Genomic DNA, 19,025 nt, shown 5'->3' on the forward strand with positions numbered 1-19,025 from the left:
GTGAGTGGGTAAATTAGTTTGGCTGGCATCATTAATGATGTTTCTTACTAGAAATGTTGATTCACAGCCTTTTTTGTACTTTTTTTCTTTATTATTTGTCAGTGAGACATAAACATACTTGCTTAGATTGTTTTGGATGTATTGATGTGTTCAGCAGTTTTAATTTAGTTTTCAGATTTTTTGGCAGGAAATGCATTTAAAGATGTGGAGTATACTTAACATTTAAGAGTTACATGAGTACTGTTCATTCAACAAAAGTGCTGATACTGTTGCTGTGCTCTGTGTTTTGAAACATAGTTCAGATAAATGTTATGCTGTGCTATATGTTTTGCTCCAGTAACTATATATTGTTTTATGTCACTCAGTAAAGAATGATTAGTTACTTAGAATGATGAATGAATGGAGGTGTGGCACATTTTTCTTGACACTTATGATATTTCTCATACATTTATGTTTGCATTTTTTCTGTTTTTGAATTTTACCTGCCAGATGTATAATTAGTGGGAGTGGGGCCAAGGTACTCCCGATGACAAAACATGGTGAAACATCATGTATGTTAAGTGGCATTGAAAATGTAGGTTACGATACTGTTTGTGCAGGCAGTACCATAATGACTTGATTAGTATTTTGAAGAGGTTAATGCCTATGTGTAAATATGTTGCACAGTTCTAAAGCCCTCCTCACTCATATAAACATGTCTCATTTCCTCTCCCTTCCACCTTTCCCTTCCTTTTATCCTGCCATTTTTATTCCTTCCCTCTCCTAACTCCTGTCATTTCTGTCCCTCACCTATTTTTCCATGTTTCTTCTTCTCTTCTCCCTTGTCTGTCTCTTTCCCCTTCTGCTCTCTTGCATCTAACCCCATCCTTATTTTATTTTCCATCCTTGACCTGACCCCTTCCCTCATCACTTCTTTTTCCTTTTGTATTTTATCCATTTCCTCCTCGGACCCTCATTCCTGTACTCACTCTGACGACCTGTCCTCACCTCACCTCACCTTGCTCCATCCATTTGGTTTACTCTCACTTCTGACTCCTTGCCTGACTCCTCATTTGTACCTTGTCCGAACTTTTTATTCATGCTTGTTCTGCCCTTCTGTGACTTATCCTTCCCATTCCCATTCCTGCCTTTCATTCCATACCCTTCCCTGCCTTTCATACCTTTCCCTTCCCAACCATTTGTTCTTCTCTGTACCTTTCATTCCCTTCCCTTTTCTTCCTTCCTTTCCTCTCCCTTCCTTTCCCTTCCCTTCTCTTCCCTTCCCTTCCCTTCCCTTCCCTTCCCTTCCCTTCCCTTCCCTTCCTTTCCCTTCCCTTCCCTTCCCTTCCCTTCCCTTCCCTACTTTTTGTTCCCATCCCTTCCCTACCTTTCATTCCCTTCCATACCTCTCCCTACCTTTCTTTCCCTTTCCTACCCCTCCTTACTTTTTGTTCCCTTCCCTACCCCTCTCTACCTTTCGTTCCCTTCCCTACCCCTCCCTACCTATCATTCCCTTCCCTACCCCCCCTACCTCTTGTTCCCATCCCTTCCTTTCCCTACCTTTCATTCCCTTCCCTTACCCTTCCCTACCTTTCCTTCTGTTCCCTACCCATCCCTACCATTCCTTCCCCTTCATATCCTTCCCTGTCTTTCCTTCCCTTCCCTTCTCTACCTTTCCTTCCCTTGCCTACCTTTCCTTCCCTTCCCTACCTTTCCTTCTCTTCTCCACCTTTCCTTCTCTTCCCTACCTTCCCTTCCCTTTCCCTTCTATTTCCTTCCGTTCCCTATCTTTCCTTCCCTCCCCTTCCCTACCTTTTGTTCCCTCCCCTCCCCTTCCTTGCCCTCCTTTTCCTTCCCTGCCTGCCTTTCCCTTCCCTGTCTTTCCTTCCCTTCCCTGCCTTTCCGTCCCTTCCCCTTCCTACCCTTCCACACATTTCTTTCCCTTCCTGCCCCTTCCCTACCTTTCATTCCCCTCCGTCTCCTTCCCTACCTTCCCTTCCTCCCTTTCGCTCCACTTCCCTCCCTTTCCCTCCCCTTCTCTACCTTTTGTTCTTTTCCTTCCCCTTCCCTGCCATTCATTCCCATCCCTCCCCCTCCCTGCCTTTTGTTCCCTTCCCTCCCCTTCCCTGTCTTTCATTCCCATCCCACCCCTTCTGTGCCTTTCATTCCCTTCTCTCCTCTTCCCTGCCTTTTCTTCTCTTCCCTCCCCTTCCTTTGATTCCTATCCCTCCCCTTCCTTTCCTTCATGTCCTTCCCTTCCCTTCCCTCTTTCATTTTTCTTTCCCTTCCCTTCCCTGCCATGCCTTATCCTGTCCCACTCCTGCTAACCTGGCTTGCCCTGTTTTTCCTTCTCTGTCTTGCCCTTCCAAACCTGGCCTGTCCTGACCTAACCCCTCTGTGCCGCGATGCCCCAAGATCCAGGACCAGGTGAACGAGTGGGCCAACATGACCGGGTTCTTGTGTGCTCTGGGTGGGGTGTGCCTCCTGGGTAAGTCCCCCCGCCAGGGCACACCGTCGTCCATGACCACTCTCGACCACCGCAACAAGCCACCTGCCCTGCCGTGCCCTTCCAACCAGGACATGCAGTACTGCCCTGTTACACAGTGAGTTCCATGGTCTTTTTTCAGTTGTATCTGAGGGATATAACCTTGTATTAAATGGTTGGAGCGAGGAACTTCCCTTGACATTGCAGTGTGAAAAATTACCTTCAAATGATGATGATGATCATGATGATGATTATGGTAGTGGCGGTGGTGATGATGATTCTGATGATGGATGCTGCTGCTGCTGATGATTCTGATGATGGATGATAATCAAGATGATGATTGATGATGATGATGATGGATGCTGATATTGTGGTGATGATGGATCCTGATATGATGATGATGATGGATGATATGGTGATGATGATCATGATCATGATACAAGGGAGGGAAACTGGGGTGTTGTGTGATAACTTTATATGAATGGAACAGTGTAATGCTTAGGATGGAGCTAAAAATTTTTAGGACTTAAATTGTGAGTGAATTGGTGAAAATTTGGATGATGTGAGAATTATGACTGAGTTATGTACAAGGTGTACAAGTACAATAATGTGAGACTGAGCCATATTTATCAAAGGCTTCCGTGTTGAGTCAAGTACTGGAAAATTGACCATTGATGATGATAAAGGCAGTGATAAGGTTTGTGTGAATGGTGTAATGTTTGGTTGGAACTGATGATTTTACAGGTTTGAATATTCAAATGAAATAGTGGGACTTTGGGTTGGCATGGTGATAGATATGGTACTGGATTGCTAAATAGATGCATGTTTCCTTTTTTCCCAACACTCTCCAGTGTAATAATCTGGCAATAATTGCTGAAAGAGATAGGGTTGTAGATAGACAGCTAGATACATAACCAAATGATGGGCAAATACTGTTAACTCTCATCTGTACAACTTACTTTTTGCTATTAGATTTGTGAGTCATGTCCTTAAAAAAAAAAAAAAATTCACAATCTCTTTATCCATCCCTTTCGTTTAGTATTTTTGTCATGCAATTTGTAGGCCATTAAGTGATAAGTTGAAGAGATACACACAAATTTACATCTTATTCATCCTACAACTTATTCCATTCCAACTTCATTCCATTCTTTTAGATTCGTGGGCCACCTATTGAAACTCCTAGTATGCAACAATGAGAAATTTGGGACACAAATCCAGAAGCATGTGAAAGAGCTGGTGGGGCATGAGATGTCTCCACTCCTCTACCCCATCCTTTTTGACCAGACCAAAGTCATTGTCGACAAATTCTTCGACCAGCAGGGACAGGTGGGAGCTTATTTTTGTTCTGACATTTGTGAGCTATTCCTGTGTTCTTGGGTCATGCCAGTGTTTTATATATACACTCAACCCCCTGCTATCGCGCATTCAGCTGTCACGTTTATCTGCTATCATGCACACATCAAATGCACAACCATACATGCTATCATGCACCCCAAGACCGCTATTACGCATCGAGTTTGAAGACAGGCTAAGCAAAACTTATTCACACGGCACTTCATACGAGGTTTGCCGAGGATACGATGGTTAATCGGAACGGTAACATGGTAAAATTGCCCACGATACCACGGGCATTTGGAATGCATCTGAACGGATTCCTGCTGAGGATACGATGGGCAAAACAGTGTGAACAAAACCCATTCAACTCGAAAGAGTATATCGTACTACAGATTGAAATTTAGCCTAACACCGAATACTTATTAATACTGTACAGGTATTTTAGAATAATTATAAATCATTTTGAAACCCTTATAAAGAGTTAATATTTCCTATGCCGAGAAAACTGTGATCTCGATAAAGTAATCAGGTGTTTACAACTGAGACGGGGCTCTGGTGACTCTGGCAACAGTATGAGGATCAGAGGAACGTCTGTGATAGCGTGCAAGTTTTGTTCCACTTAAATCTTCCTCGGCCGTTCCTGATATGATGTACCGTGTGATACCCCCTTTAGCTGTGGACACTAAGAAATCATGGAGACAGTTAAAGAGATCTGGCGGCAATTAAGCCACCCCCAAGCCTCAGAACCCATCAAACCACCCAAGACTTAATCCTTATAAAAGTTTGATGGCCTTTTATGTTGTTCATTTAATCATTATACTGTTAATATTAATATAATAATGCTTTATTTCATGTTGGAGGAGAGATTGGCAGGAAATCGCAAGCATAAAGTGGTTAAAAGTTAGAAAAATGGACCACCAAAAAAGCAGTTAGAAATTTTCCCATTGATTGTTCAGTTCCCATCTTTCCTGTCACTACTTAATGCTTTTCTTTCTGCTACAGGTGGCTTTACATTGAGTGACAAGCCAAATGGTTTCCTGCAAGCCAAGAAACCATTTACAACACTGGGTGGTAACCATATAACCAAACCATACGTGCTCCCTAAGTGTCAAGTGGGTTGGTGGAGGGTTAGTGTCCCTCCCTGTAAAACAAATAACTCAGAGTCAAATGGCCACCCTGTACAGGATATATATATATATATATATATATATATTATATATATATATATATATATATATATATATATATATATATATGTATATATATATATATATATATATATATATATATATATATATATATATATATATATATATATATATATATATATATATATATATATATTAAATATATATATATATATATATATATATATATATATATATATATATATATAGCCCATTTAGGGGTTGGCCACAGGCAGATTACCTTCTTGTCACCCTGTCCATCACCACCAGGCTACCCTCTTTCCAACTAACACCATTGTCATTCATATACAGTACAGTACTTCATCCCATCCCTCCACTTCATCCATGGTGTACCCTTCTCACTGGGCCCTTCCTCCTCATTCACATATTCTGTCTTGGTCAGTCTTTCATTCTCCATTCTCATCTCATGACCAGTGGCCAAACCATCTCAGGGTACTTGTGATAGTTTCTGGCTTATCCACACTGATGCTGCAATGCTCCTGAACTTCCTGATTTGTTTGTTAGCAGAAAGTAGGGTTTTAGAAAGTAATCCCTCCACTATCCAATGTAATAGAGCCAAAGGCATGTCCGGAAAGTGGTCCCGTCCGAAAAGTGGGCCCCTGGCTCCTGGACTGGCACTTAAGGACCCTAACCCAGCCTAACTTTGAAAGCCACCTAAATAACTCCCTACCAGATATGCATAACACCTATTTAAACATATTTAAGACCCTATTCACACCAGTAATGGTCATGAAGCATGAAATAAATGAAAAGGAACCAGAGAATGAGGAATTAGAAGTGGTTATTGAAAATATTTCAGCACGTCTGTGGTTGCCTCCTCATAGGCTCTGCTAGTGATGAAAATGCTCTTGAAGCATGTACAGTAATCCAGTATTGTGCTACACTTAATTCTTTGCACTGTGAGTTATAATTGTTTAACACTGCAGATTCTGTTCCTAATTGCACCACGCCACTTTCAACCTCCAGTTTCAACCGCCACTTTGCACTCCACACTTTATCCTTTGCACTCTAAATTCTAATATCTTAACACTGCACAACACTGTAAATTCCCATGTGGTCTAGTGGCGAGGTATTGCAGTTTATTCACTGTTTATTCACAAAAACGAGCACGTGCGGCATCGATTGCAATGAACATCCACCCTCGGCAATGTTTAGGCAGTAACTGAGGGCAAGGTTGCCAGATCTGAGCTCCTCCACATTACCAAACTCCTCATTTTCATTACCAAATTTAACATTTCATAACCAGATTCTTAAAGGATGCATTTATTCTTCATTAATTATATGTACAAATGGAAATAATCACTCTCCTTATAATCAGCAGCATGTTTATTTATGCGCTATTTATGCTGGTAGATTAATCAAAGAAAGCAGACCGTCCACCATCTCCGTTCCCTATATCCTTATACATGTGAAAAATCTGTTTGGTAATGGATCATGCTGAGTCACTACCAAACTAACTTTTCAGTACCAAATTGGCCCACATTTGGTAATGAAAAATACCAAATGGCAACCCTGACTGGGGAGGGGGGAGGGGGGAGGAAGGAAGGGGTGAAGGGGCCATGGTGTAAACAGCTGTTTGGTGCCGCACGGCAATTTCAAATTACGGATGGGGAAAAAGTCGGATTTTGGGGGGGATTTTTTTCTTCTTTTGACCATTTTTGGGTTCTGAAGGTCCAGGCCCACAATGTCCGGTAAGTGGGGAGTCCGGAAAGTGGGCGTCCGGATAGTACAGTGATTACTGTATAAGTAATATTTGTTGCTTGCCAATATATTATCAAGCTGCCTCAGAATTGTTCATAATAAAACTACCATAACTTTTTCATGCCAAAGTTTATCATATAATTAACTGTAATATTAATGAATTTGAGATTGATAAGTTCTTAGCCAATTTTTGGTGTCCACACCCTTATGCTTAATAAACTGATTTCTTGCCCCCATTGTCCAAAACAGTTCATGGATACTTACCTTTCCATTACTGCGACAACAAGGTCACTGATCAAGTTGAACTGGCACAACATACCTGCATGTTCCATTCCTCCCAGATTTATGCTTTCCACTCCCTCCTAGTGTGTGTGTACACCCTTTAAGAACCTGTGTAGAAAATGTTGCCAAAAACATCCTCCTGTCTTAGTACTCTACCTATTTTTCACCAAAGATGTCCCTTTAACTTGGCAACTGATGGTGCTTGCAGGTAATAGTCACTGACCTCAACACTCAGTTCATTGAGCACATCATATTCATCATGAAGAACGTGTTGGAGAACAAGACAGACCACCCTTCAGAACACCTCGGAGTTACGTCAATTGAACCCATGATGCTCGCCATTGTCAGGTTTGTGTATCATGACATTGGTGCTTGTTAGGGGATATTGGATATGGATGTTCATGAGGATAATGTTTTACTTATTTTTTGGTGCTATACAAAAACAGAAGGTAGGGCCAAATCTTTATTTCTAGCTGGTTTTGCTAAAGAGCCTCTTCAGAGACTGGTCTTGGAATAAAGTTTTGTTCCAAAATTTGTTTTTCTTCATTCTTTCTATCTATCTATTGCCAGATGCCTCAATCCTGTTTGGGGTGGCCACAAACAAATCGCCTCCACGTCATCCTGTCCCCCGCCATTTCACTGCCCTGCTCCCAACTCACACCCCCCCTCTCTCATACACTTCTCCACCCCATCCCTCCATCTCATCCTTGGCCTCCCCCTCCCTCTTCCCCCCTCCCTCTTCCCCCCTCCACCTCACTCACATACACTCCCTTCGTCAGTCTTTCACCCTCCATCTCTCCACATGGCCAAACCACCTCAGTGTGTTCCTCCTATCACATCCACATCCACACCACAACGCTCCTTTATATCCTCATTCGTCAGCCTGTCTCTCCATGTGACTCCACAGGCTCCTCTTAAATAACTCATTTCCACTGCTCTCACTCTTGACATGTGTCCTTCCAACAATGTCCAAGCTTCACTTCCATACGTTAGAGTTGGTATCACAATACTGTCATGTACTCGTAGTAACTTTTACACTTCCATGCTCACTTCCCTGTTTCTTATCACTGCTTTCAAAGAACCAGCAACCTTTCTTCCTTGCTGTACCCTTTCAAGCACTTCACCCTCCAAACCTCCATCCTTACTCATCACACTACCCAAGTACTTAAACGTACTCACATTTTCCAATTCCTCACCATCCAACCTCACTGTACATTCACTGACTTCACCTCTCTCAAAGACCATCACTTTACTCTTCCCTACATTCACCTTTAGATTCTGTTTCTTGCACACTCTCCCAAACTCATCCACCAAGCCTTGTAGCTCCCCTTCGTCTTCACTCAACAACACAGTATCATCTGCAAACAACAGTACAGGGAGTTTCTAAACACTATCCTCTCTCACCAGGGCCACTCCAACATCCACTCCCCTACCTTGTACCTCTTTTATTACCCCATCCATGAACAGATTGAACAACCGTAGAGACATGACACATCCCTGTTTCAACCCAACCTCCAAAGAGAAAAATTCACTCAGTTCACCATCCACACTCACTGCAGCCTTAGCACCATCATACATACTCTTCACACCATTCAACAACTTCCCATCTACTCCATATATTCTTAATACTTTCCACAATCCTTGTCTATCCACCCTGTCATATGCTTTCTCCAAATCCATGAATGCCACATACAACTTCTTTCCCTTCTCTAGAAACTTTTCCACTAAAGATCTAATAATGAATATCGGATCTACACAACCTCTTCCCTTCCTAAAGCCTCCCTGTTCTTCTCCAATTAATTTATCTCTTCTTTCTCTAACTCTGTCAGTAAGTATCCTACCATACACTTTTCTTATTATACTAGGAAGACAAATGCCCCTATGATTACCACACACTTCTTTTTCCCCTTTTCCTTTGTACAAGGGAATAATTATACCTGACTTCCCTTCATTTCCCTTGTATATGTTTCAGCATTTACATACACGTCTACATAGCAGTGTGCAAATTTCCCTCAGGTATGTGCGTCACCTGGACATCACAGTGCACACACTCCACATCAAGACCAAATTATGCCAGCTGGTGGAGGTGATGATGCAGCGACGGGATGACCTCGCCTTCCGCCAGGAGATGAAGTTCAGGAATAAAATGGTGGACTATCTCACTGATTGGGTCATGGGCAACTCGCACCAGATTGCCCCGACCAATACCATCGATGTGGCCTCAGTGTCAAAGTAAGAAGGGAGGGTAGTTGGATGGAAAGTTAAAGGAAAAGGGGGGGGGGAGACCAGGAGGGAAGGAAGGCAGAAAAAGTGAGTTAGCACCATATAGTGATACCCTGTGTGTAATGATTAAGATGTCTTCATTGTTGGTCTTCAAAAATAATTAGATTTTTGCTAGTTGTTTTGTATTCTGGTGTATATATATACTCACAGGCATGCACACACACATAATCATACCTCATGCTACATCTCGTGTTCATATACAGCATGTACGTGACGTTCGACATCAGCGGTTGTTGCCGGGACCTGGACCAAGCATGCATGGAGGCAGTGGCGGCGTTACTGAGAGGACTTCCACTGCAGCCAGAGGAGAGTGACCGTGGTGACCTCATGGAAGCAAAGTCACAGCTCTTCCTCAAGTACTTCACCCTCTTCATGAACCTCCTAAATGACTGTATGGAGGCACAGGAGGTACGTGTTGTGGCAATGCATATTATCAGTATTGTGTGCACTACCTGCCGAAAGTAGTGTCACTATTGCTACCAGTGTTTGCATCCAAATGTACTGCCACTACCACAACAGCTCCTTTCTTGGAAAAATAGCACACTGTCATTACTCTAGTCATTACTGTCTATCTATTTGTCACTATAAGTAAATAAATTATTGAAATAATTTCAGCTGCAATTTTTTACTGGCACATAATGCATGTACCAGTAAATTACATCCGAGAATCTGGTTATGACATTCGATTAGTGTTTTGAAATTCACATGACATTCATCATCATCCAATCCTATGTTCCCCCAAGAGGAACGGTGTCCGTGACTAGGCATGTCGGTCCTGGCATTTAGGATGAGAGTGACCAGCCTCATTCATCCCCAAGTGGCATTGCATGAGCAATACACTCCAACCACCCCATGGATATAAACTTGCACAGGCTCAATCCGAGTGGAGAGCCACTAAACCTCCAGGCGTCATAATTTGGTTATGTGGTTATGACCCAGCATAGTAAATAGTTTCCTGGTGTACAGGAAACTATTTGGGATGTCACTCAGTGCAAAGTCACCCATAGACAGAAGGAAGAGGAAAGACTGCAGGAAAGAATAGCAGAAGAAGGAGTGTAAAGTCACCCATAGGCAGAAGGAAGAGGAAAGAATGAAGGAAATAATGATGGAAGGGGAAGGAAGGAACAGATTGAAAGGGAAGACACCCAAGAGCAGCAGTACATCAAGTAAGTGGATGTCATATGACAGTTATTCTTAATTAATTTCATTCACAGGAAATGCATTGTCATTAAAAAATTAATACAGTCGGCCCTCAATTTTATGGACCCCGAATCAGCAGATTTTGGAAGCAGCGAATAATATCTGCTGGCAGAGAATTGCTGTGGACACCGGTCATTTGTCTGTTATTTGAAAGTTTGTCAGGTAGGCCGGTAGGTGGCAGTGTGAGACGATAGCGAGAATAAAAACAACTACTGTACTGTAATTTATTATTCTAATTATGTTATTTCATTACAGGTACATCTTTTTTTCATTTCTAACTACATACAGTATTTCTGTTTACAGGTAAAAATATAAATGATATTGTAGTTGAACATAAAAAATTACTGTAATACAGCATTGTACTGTACTGTACTGCGCAGTACACCATGAAGCAAGTCGTAATAGCGTGTCATTTTTCATTTCTAACTACGTACAGTATTTCTCTTTACAGGTACAAAAATAAATGATACTGTAGTTGAACATAAAAAATTACTGTAACACAGTACTATACTGTACTGCACAGTACACCATGAAGCTAGTCATAATATACAGTAATGGGTCCATAGAAAATAGGGTATTTTGAGGTAAACTAGTCTGTGATAGCGTCGCTGCACCTCATTTTCGATACCATCTTATTTCTCTTGATGTTTTTCAAGTTTTAGGCTATTTTACCCTTCATTTTCAAGCAACAGACAATCCTCACCCGTTATTAGTCCGTTGAATCAAGGGTCGACTGTATGGTCTAATGAAAGTTAGTACAAGATTAGTTTCTGACTTTCATCATCACCAGTTTAAATTTAGAGTTAATTATACAATATATTAGATGTATGTGACATCCACAACCACTGCCGCATTGAAATAGAAATCCACATCCACTTCCACATTTTCATTGAAATTAAAATTTGCATCACATCTGGTTTTACATTAGTCATCATCCGCATCTGCATCTACATCCTTATCTGGTGAATAAGGCTGTTGCAGATATGGAAATCTATGTTAGCAGCTATATTTGTCATTGAGAATAAAGAAACCTTGTCAAAGTCTCTCTCTCTCTCTCTCTCTCTCTCTCTCTTTCTCTCATTCCTACCACCAGCAACCAGCTTTATTCAGTTGATGTTTAGACATCATAAAACAAGCCATGCATACAACAGGTATCCTAAACTAAGTTAAATCAACTGCAAATAGCAAGAATAAAAGTTAAAAGATCACAAATGTGAAGGGGTAAATACGAGGTCTGTTCAAAAATTATCCAACCATAGCCTAAAAAAAAATAAATAGCTAACTTCTTGAGGTAGGACACTAATCTCCATCAAAATAGGCCCCTTCTGACTTGACACATGTAGCACAATGGTCTTTCCATTGTCTGAAGCATTTTTCAAAGTCAGTTTTTAGGATCTCCTGCAGGTGCTTTGTCTCATTGGTCATGGTCTCTTCTCTTGGATGAACATTGCTCAAGATGTGTTGGAATATGCAAATTGCAATCCAGACGTTTTGAAGACTGTTATCACTGGAGGTGAGAATTGGGTGTATAGATACGACCCAGAAACCAAAACACAGTCTTCCTAGTGGAAGCATGCAGGGTCGCCTCTGCAAAAAACAGAACGACAGGTCCACAGCACGGTGAAATGCTCTTGTATGTTGACAGTCTCTTAATGTTGTGCATCATGAATACACACCAGAAGGTCAGGATATCAGCAGACATTAGTAACTCGATGATGTCCGTCATCTTCATGACGCAGTTTGGCGGAAGAGACCAGACCTTTGGAAAGCAGGAAGTTGGAAGCTGCACCATGACAGCACCCCTGCCCATTTTCCTCAACTGAATAAGGAAATTTTGGCCAAGCACAACATCCCCCAGGTCCTGCAGGCTCTCTACACACCAGACATGGCTCTGTGCGAATTTTGGTTTTCCCTTAAACCCAAAACTCAGCTGAAGGGTTCCCGATTTGAGACAAGAGAAGGGATCATGACAAATACTACGAAGCACATGGAGGAGATATTGAAAACCGATTCTGGAAAATGTTTCTGACGGTGGAAAGAATGGTGGTCCACATATCAAGTCAGAACGGGCCTGCTTTGAGGAGTATTAGTGTCCTAGCTCTACAGGTTTGCAATTACTGTACTGTTTTTAGAGGCTAAGGTTGGATACTTTCTGAACAGACCTCATACAGTATTGGGTTGTTGCCTGTAATAGGCATGCATAGATGGTCAACATTTTTTTTTTTTCCCCCAGTGTACTGGTGGATTAGATAATGGTTTGAACCAAGAAAATTTTACTGTAGAAGGACTCTTTTGTCAATTAGTTTATATATATATACAGTATATATATTAATGGTAGGTGGTGGCAACAATCATCTCCACTCACTTGATGTAGTGCTGCCTACTTCTTCGTTAGCTTTTATTAATCTTTTTCTGTGCCTGCCCTCCCCTCTTCTTGTTTCTCCCATCATTCCTGTCACTTATTATTGTTTTTCCCTCCCTTACACGTGGCTTTATGTGGTAGGTGGGGGCACTCACCATCCACTCACTCAATGTAGTGCTGCTCTCGGGTGTCTGCCCTTTCTTCTCCTCCATCCTTCTTTCCTTCCATCCTCTTCTGTCTTTCTTTCCTTCATCTTTCCTCGTCCTTTTGCCTACAGGTGGCTTTACACTCCCTCTTCCATCTTTCTTTCCTTCATTCTTTCCTCTTCCTTTTGCTTGTGGGTGACTCAACACTGAATGACAAGCCAAATGTTTTCCAGTATACCAGGAAACCATTTACTGTGCTGGGTGGTAACCATATAACCAAATTTCGGTGCCTGGTGGTTTAGTGGGTAATTATTGCGATCCAGTCGGATTGAGCTGGTGCAGGTTTATATCCAAGGGGTGGTTGGGGTTTTGCCACTCAGGGATGAGTGAGGCTGGTCACTCTCATCTTAAATGTCAGGACAAACTGCCTAGCCCCAGGCTCCTACACTCCTCATGGGGTGTAGGATTGGATGATGGATGGATGGATACAGGTGGCGTTACATTGAGTGACAAGCCAAATGGTTTCCTGTAAGCCAAGAAACCATTTACAATGCTGGGTGGTAACCATATAACCAAACCATGTGTGCTTCCTACATGTCAACAAGTGGGTTAGTGGAGGGTTAGTGCCCGTCCCCGTAAAACAAATAACTCAAAGTCAAATTGCCACCCCTTATGGGATTATGGCATCTGGCAGTATATATATATAAAATGTATGTATGTATGATATCAGGAGACAAGTTATCTTTTCTGTAATCATTAACAGTATCCACAGGAAATCTATTGCAGTGCCTCAGATGAGAGAGAGAAAAAAATGCAAGCTTAACCCATGCATTAGCATATTTAGGGCTAATAACAAATCATGTTGCTTCATTGAAAAATGAAATAAAGTAAAATAAATAACTGAGTTTGCTACAGTTTGATTATGAACTACTGTAGATAGCACTCAGAGAGTACATACCTCCACCAATGCCATTGCCATTAAAAAGGATCCTGATCTTGGTCTGTTGAGACAGGATCCTGAGCCAGATCCACCCCCAAACTTAATCAATTCTTTCTTGGCCCATGGCCCACCCTTCCACAAAATTTCATTGAAATTCATTGAGAACTTTCGGAGATATTGTGGAGGATACTCCCAATGCAAATCAGGATCTGTCCCCAAATTCAGTCACTTCTTCCTTGGCCTATGGCCCACCCATCTACAAAATTTCATTGAAATTTATTGCGAAATATTGCAGATTTCGTCTGGACAAACAGACAGACTGACAGACAAACTTAGGTGAATACATAACCTCATCCAACCTCATTGGCAGAGGTAATAATACTTGATGGCAACCATATTGATGGTCCACATGCCTAGTGTGCACAAGACTCAGACTTATCTGATTGTGGTCTAACACAAACACCGCTGGGAGTAGCAACAAGTGTTTGGAATGCCTCAGATGAAAAGTAGTGCATTACAGCAACTATCTATCCCCCTAAAGTAGCCCCATTATGTAGTGTTGCCACCAACCCCAGCACTGCATATTGAGCCATATTTTATTACATACTGTGTAGGAGGCTTTCTGGCAGTTTGTTTTGAGTTAAGCCTCATATATGGCATCTTGAAATTTGATATATGCATGTTCATTTTCATTTCATTTTCCTTTTTAAAGGCTCCAACATGCTTGCATGCATCAGCCTTGGTCACCTATTGTTGACTTTCCATGCTGCTTGATCTGTAGCAGCCTCTCTATTATGACCCTTATCCTTGAGGCCACGTTCAGTGACCTCATCCCAGGCCCTTTTTGGTCTAACTTATGGAACCCTGCCCCCAACATTAACACTTCTCACTTTCTGCACTCAGTTGTCATCCCCCACCCCCTCCACATGCCCAGACCACCCCAGTGTACTCCTCATCACAATGTCAACACGCTCTAGTCCCATCCTGCCTCAGTTCTTCCATCATAAACCTAGCCCCCACCCCCCCAGGCCTTGCACTCAAAGATGCACTGCACATCTACCAGATCATTGTCATTTCTGTGCACTTGATCTTGCAAATATCCTCTTCCCTCACTGTCCAGGTCCCACCACCATACAGCATTACACTCCCAAAACATGCCGCATACAAAGATCCATTAGCATGGAGGGAGAACCATCTGAATGTCAGGAGAGGCAACAGCTCCCTGAACTTTTTCCAACCACCTCACTCTGCTCACAGAACCCGCTCAAACCTCACCTCCAGTGCTTAACATGCCTCTTAAACAACAAAACTCCCCCACCCACTCAAGAGACTCACCAGTAAGATCAATCCCTTCATGCCTGACAATCTCCATGTGCTCTCCCTGACACACTGCACACATGAAATCAGCATTATCTTGCAGTCTATCTCTGATACCACTACATCTCTTATGCACCCACTTATCACAAAAACTGCACAAGATAGAATTACTTCCATGCCCCCGTGGCAAACCACACATGGCCACTCTCCCTCTTCTTTGACAGCACCGCCACCAGCTCCAGATACCATCACCTTTGTTTTATCTGCATTTACTCTTAAGCCTGTGTGTCTCATGCCATCTTTCCTCTTCCCAAGCCTTTCCTCTGCCTCCCCTTCATTCTGCGCAACCAACACCAAATCAGCAGCACACAACATCTCCCACAGGTGTCCATTTCCGAAGTGACATGTTTAAATAAAAAAGATTTAAATAATGCACCATCAAAGTTAATATTATGATACTACTACTGTAATAGGCAAAGCATACTTTTGAGAAGTATATGCCAGGGCCTTTCAAAGGTCACATGAAATTGCTTAAAATTTATGTTGTACAATACTGTATATTTCTTCCTTGTACTCGTGCAACCTTCATGCTCACTTTTCCCTATGCCAATTGCTCTCCACCTCTGTTTTCACATTAACCTTTTCTTTTGTGGCTCCAAGGTGCTAAAACTACTTGGATGTCCGTATACAGTATAGCCAGATGCCTTAATCCCAGAAGGGGTGACCACACAAATTACCTTTCATTATCTTTTGCCATCAGGCTGTCCTCTCTCCAGCTCACACATGCTTCACTCATAAACCCATCTACCCTTTCATTCCAACTCATCCTTGGTGTCCTCCATCCCCTCCTCCCCTCCACCTCATTCATATACTGTATTCCCTCTTAATCTTTCTCAGTTCTCTCTGTGGGGCCAAACCTCTGCAAGATACTTATCATTAGGCTATCCAGCACATCCACATCAACACCACAGTGCTCCTTCACTTTCTCAATTATCAGGCTCTTTATGCAACTCCACATGTTCCTCTCAAATCCCTTATTTCCACTGCTTTCACATTTGACTTGGCTTTCCAACAGAGTCCAAGCATCACTTTGATATTGAAGTTAAGAATGGGGATATACATTGATACAGTGACTCTTATACTTCCATCCTCACTTGCTGATTACTGTACAGTTGCATGCTATGAGGCCTTATCAGTCTAAAGCATTGTTTATAAAAAGTATTGGGTTTGATGCATCATATGTTAATTCCTCTGAGGGCCCTACCCCATTTATGCATGAAATATAGTTTCTTGAAAAAAAATATGATATTAATACTCAAAAAAAGAAAATATTAGAATTGATAAACAGTGCTCCTCACTGCATAAATTCTTCATTGTACATGTCTGTTTCCGTTGTTTTTTAGGTAAGACTGTGTCCAGTGTTCTTTAGGTAAAAGTTGAAAATGCAGTTGCACTGAGACTGTATGAATTGATATGATACGTGATTTTAGATAAAAATCTTTAATGTCTTGCCAAAGAGTGATGTTTTAACCATGATCATTAATAACAGTATGGATTTTCAGTGCTGGAAACTGATGACATGTAGCACTTTTCTAGTTATGGCGCTTGATTTCAGTCATTCTTCCTGCAGGTTGAAAAGGACGTAAGACAGCGGAACCAGCCAGCCAAACTGTCAACTCTCCGTAATGCCACCATCCAAGCCATGTCCAACCTGTTGTCAGCCAATATTGATTCTGGCCTCATGCACTCCATTGGCCTCGGTTACCACAAAGACTTGCAGACCAGGGCTGCCTTTATTGAGGTATGTGCTAAATTTGTGTTATTACTGTATGTGACTGCTACTTTCAGACCCTCTTGAGTTTATTACACCCATGTACGACACTGGGTGGCAACCATAAAACCAGACCATGGTGCAAAATGGAGCCTGCTGTGGTGTCCCTGTTAACTGGTGGAGATGTGAATGTGGCATCCACCCAGGAACCTGATCCCCAAACTTTTCCTCATGCCTTGCTTTGGTGAGGCACTCAGCCACAAGGAACATAAGTTCACTGCATGGGATGGCCCTGCAGGTGCAGTTGCCTGCCAGTGGTTGGTGGGTCTGCCTGGCCAGACTGATGGGTTGATCAACAACAACCATCATATGCCTAAATTCTGAAAGCCAGTGTTCCATGCGTGTGGGAGCCATATTTGCATGATGGCAACTTTTTCATCTGGGAGATTATAGTCAGCATATGTGTTAAGTTCTCCCCCCCCCCCCTCTTTTTTTCTCTCATGTTTTCCCTTGTTTGCCTGCTAGAGCTTCCCATCCACATTCATAGTTGTTCACTGCTTAACCCAGTTATTGCCACATAGTCTTTCCATTGCCAGAATGATCTTAAATAGGTGCAAGAAGCATCGTATTAAAACATTTTATGTCCAAATGTCCTCATATTTTGGCACACTGCATTCCTCTCTCCCTACAGTTGACATCCATCTCGCTTTTCTCATTTCAGTACGCTGGTATGTGCACCTTTTATAACAACAACAATATCATTCACCTGCTGGTAAAAGTGTATAACTTATTTTTCAGCTGACTATTTTATTTCCTTAAGTAATCTCCCCGTCAGCAGCTGCATCATATGTGAAAGTGCTTAAGTCATGAACCAAGCAATCTTATATCTGGCCATGCACTGTAGTCATAAATATATATACAGTAATCCTGCAAGTTTCCAGTGTGATTGAGCCATCGGTGTATCCGGATAGGGACGAAATCTGGATACGGAGCAATACCCTACCTTTACCCTACATAGCCTATAGCCTATGTACAATACCCCTCCTAATTATGGCAGTGCTCTTTGGTCTTTCAGTTACTTAGACATCAAACACATATGGGAATATCCAGTGTAATGCTAGACACTAAGAAAACAATGCATTAGCAGCAAAAATCCACAAATACCCTAGCTATATGTACAGTACCCCTCCAGGTTGTGGCAGTGTTCTTTGGACTTTCAGTTCTTTAGACATCAAAACACACATGGGAGTATCCAGTATAATGATAGACACTAAGAAAACAATGCAATAACAACAATAGGCCACAAATAAGTAAATGAAGAAGACGAAGGTTGCAAAAAGAACTTTATTAAAGTACAGCGCAGTACTTACCACCCAGTGAACGGCAGACAGGTGTCATAACTCGCTAGCCTCTAGGTGGTGTACAGTAATCCCATGTGGTCTAGTGGCTAACATAATCACTAGTGGTGGCCGTATCAATACCAGAAGATTGATGCTCTACTTCCGCTACTAACTGTGTATCTGCTAGTATCAATACTGATGGCTTGATATTGATTACTATGAGTGCTAAAATAGACTTTCTAATTAACTGAAAACGTACTTTCAAAAACATTATTTCATTAGGAAGTGATGATTTTAAGATTTATTAGTGCACTGAATGTAAGTTTTGGTGTTCACGTTCCCCTAAAATAGTGGCAATACAGTATAACTACAGTACACTCGACCCATGATTTGGCAGACCCCTATTTCCTGGATTTTGGATTTCCTGAACATGGGCTGAGGCCGGACAGTATTATCAAATGATGGACAAATGCCTGTACAAGTCCGGAATTTTCACAAAAGTCCGGCTATTATTCTCTCATATAAAACTATAAGCAGTCTGCTGCACAACACTGTATAATTTTAGCAAGGTTTTGACTCGATAAAGGCCATTTGTAACACACACAAGAAGATATTTTCATACATGAAATGCATCTTGGCCACCAACCTGCTTCACTCCACCAGTTCCTAACTAGTG

At 41.9% G+C, this 19,025-nt stretch overlaps 1 protein-coding gene across 1 annotated transcript in view; it reads left to right on the top strand.

Annotated features, from left to right (window-relative positions):
* The window catches only part of Nf1 (neurofibromin 1), a 509,668-nt gene that overhangs the window by 132,080 nt on the left and 358,563 nt on the right, over window positions 1-19,025 (top strand). The window contains exons 20-25 of the mRNA XM_080275751.1: window positions 2,395-2,582; window positions 3,619-3,790; window positions 7,199-7,338; window positions 9,007-9,222; window positions 9,477-9,681; window positions 16,869-17,039. Coding sequence (XP_080131877.1) covers window positions 2,395-2,582; window positions 3,619-3,790; window positions 7,199-7,338; window positions 9,007-9,222; window positions 9,477-9,681; window positions 16,869-17,039 — 1,092 coding nt within the window. The remainder of the gene's footprint in view (window positions 1-2,394; window positions 2,583-3,618; window positions 3,791-7,198; window positions 7,339-9,006; window positions 9,223-9,476; window positions 9,682-16,868; window positions 17,040-19,025) is intronic.

Source organism: Coenobita brevimanus, chromosome 62 (assembly GCF_032717465.1).
Source record: "Coenobita brevimanus isolate Jiangsu-jjx chromosome 62, ASM3271746v2, whole genome shotgun sequence".
In the NCBI taxonomy this organism is placed as follows: Eukaryota; Metazoa; Arthropoda; class Malacostraca; order Decapoda; family Coenobitidae; genus Coenobita; species Coenobita brevimanus.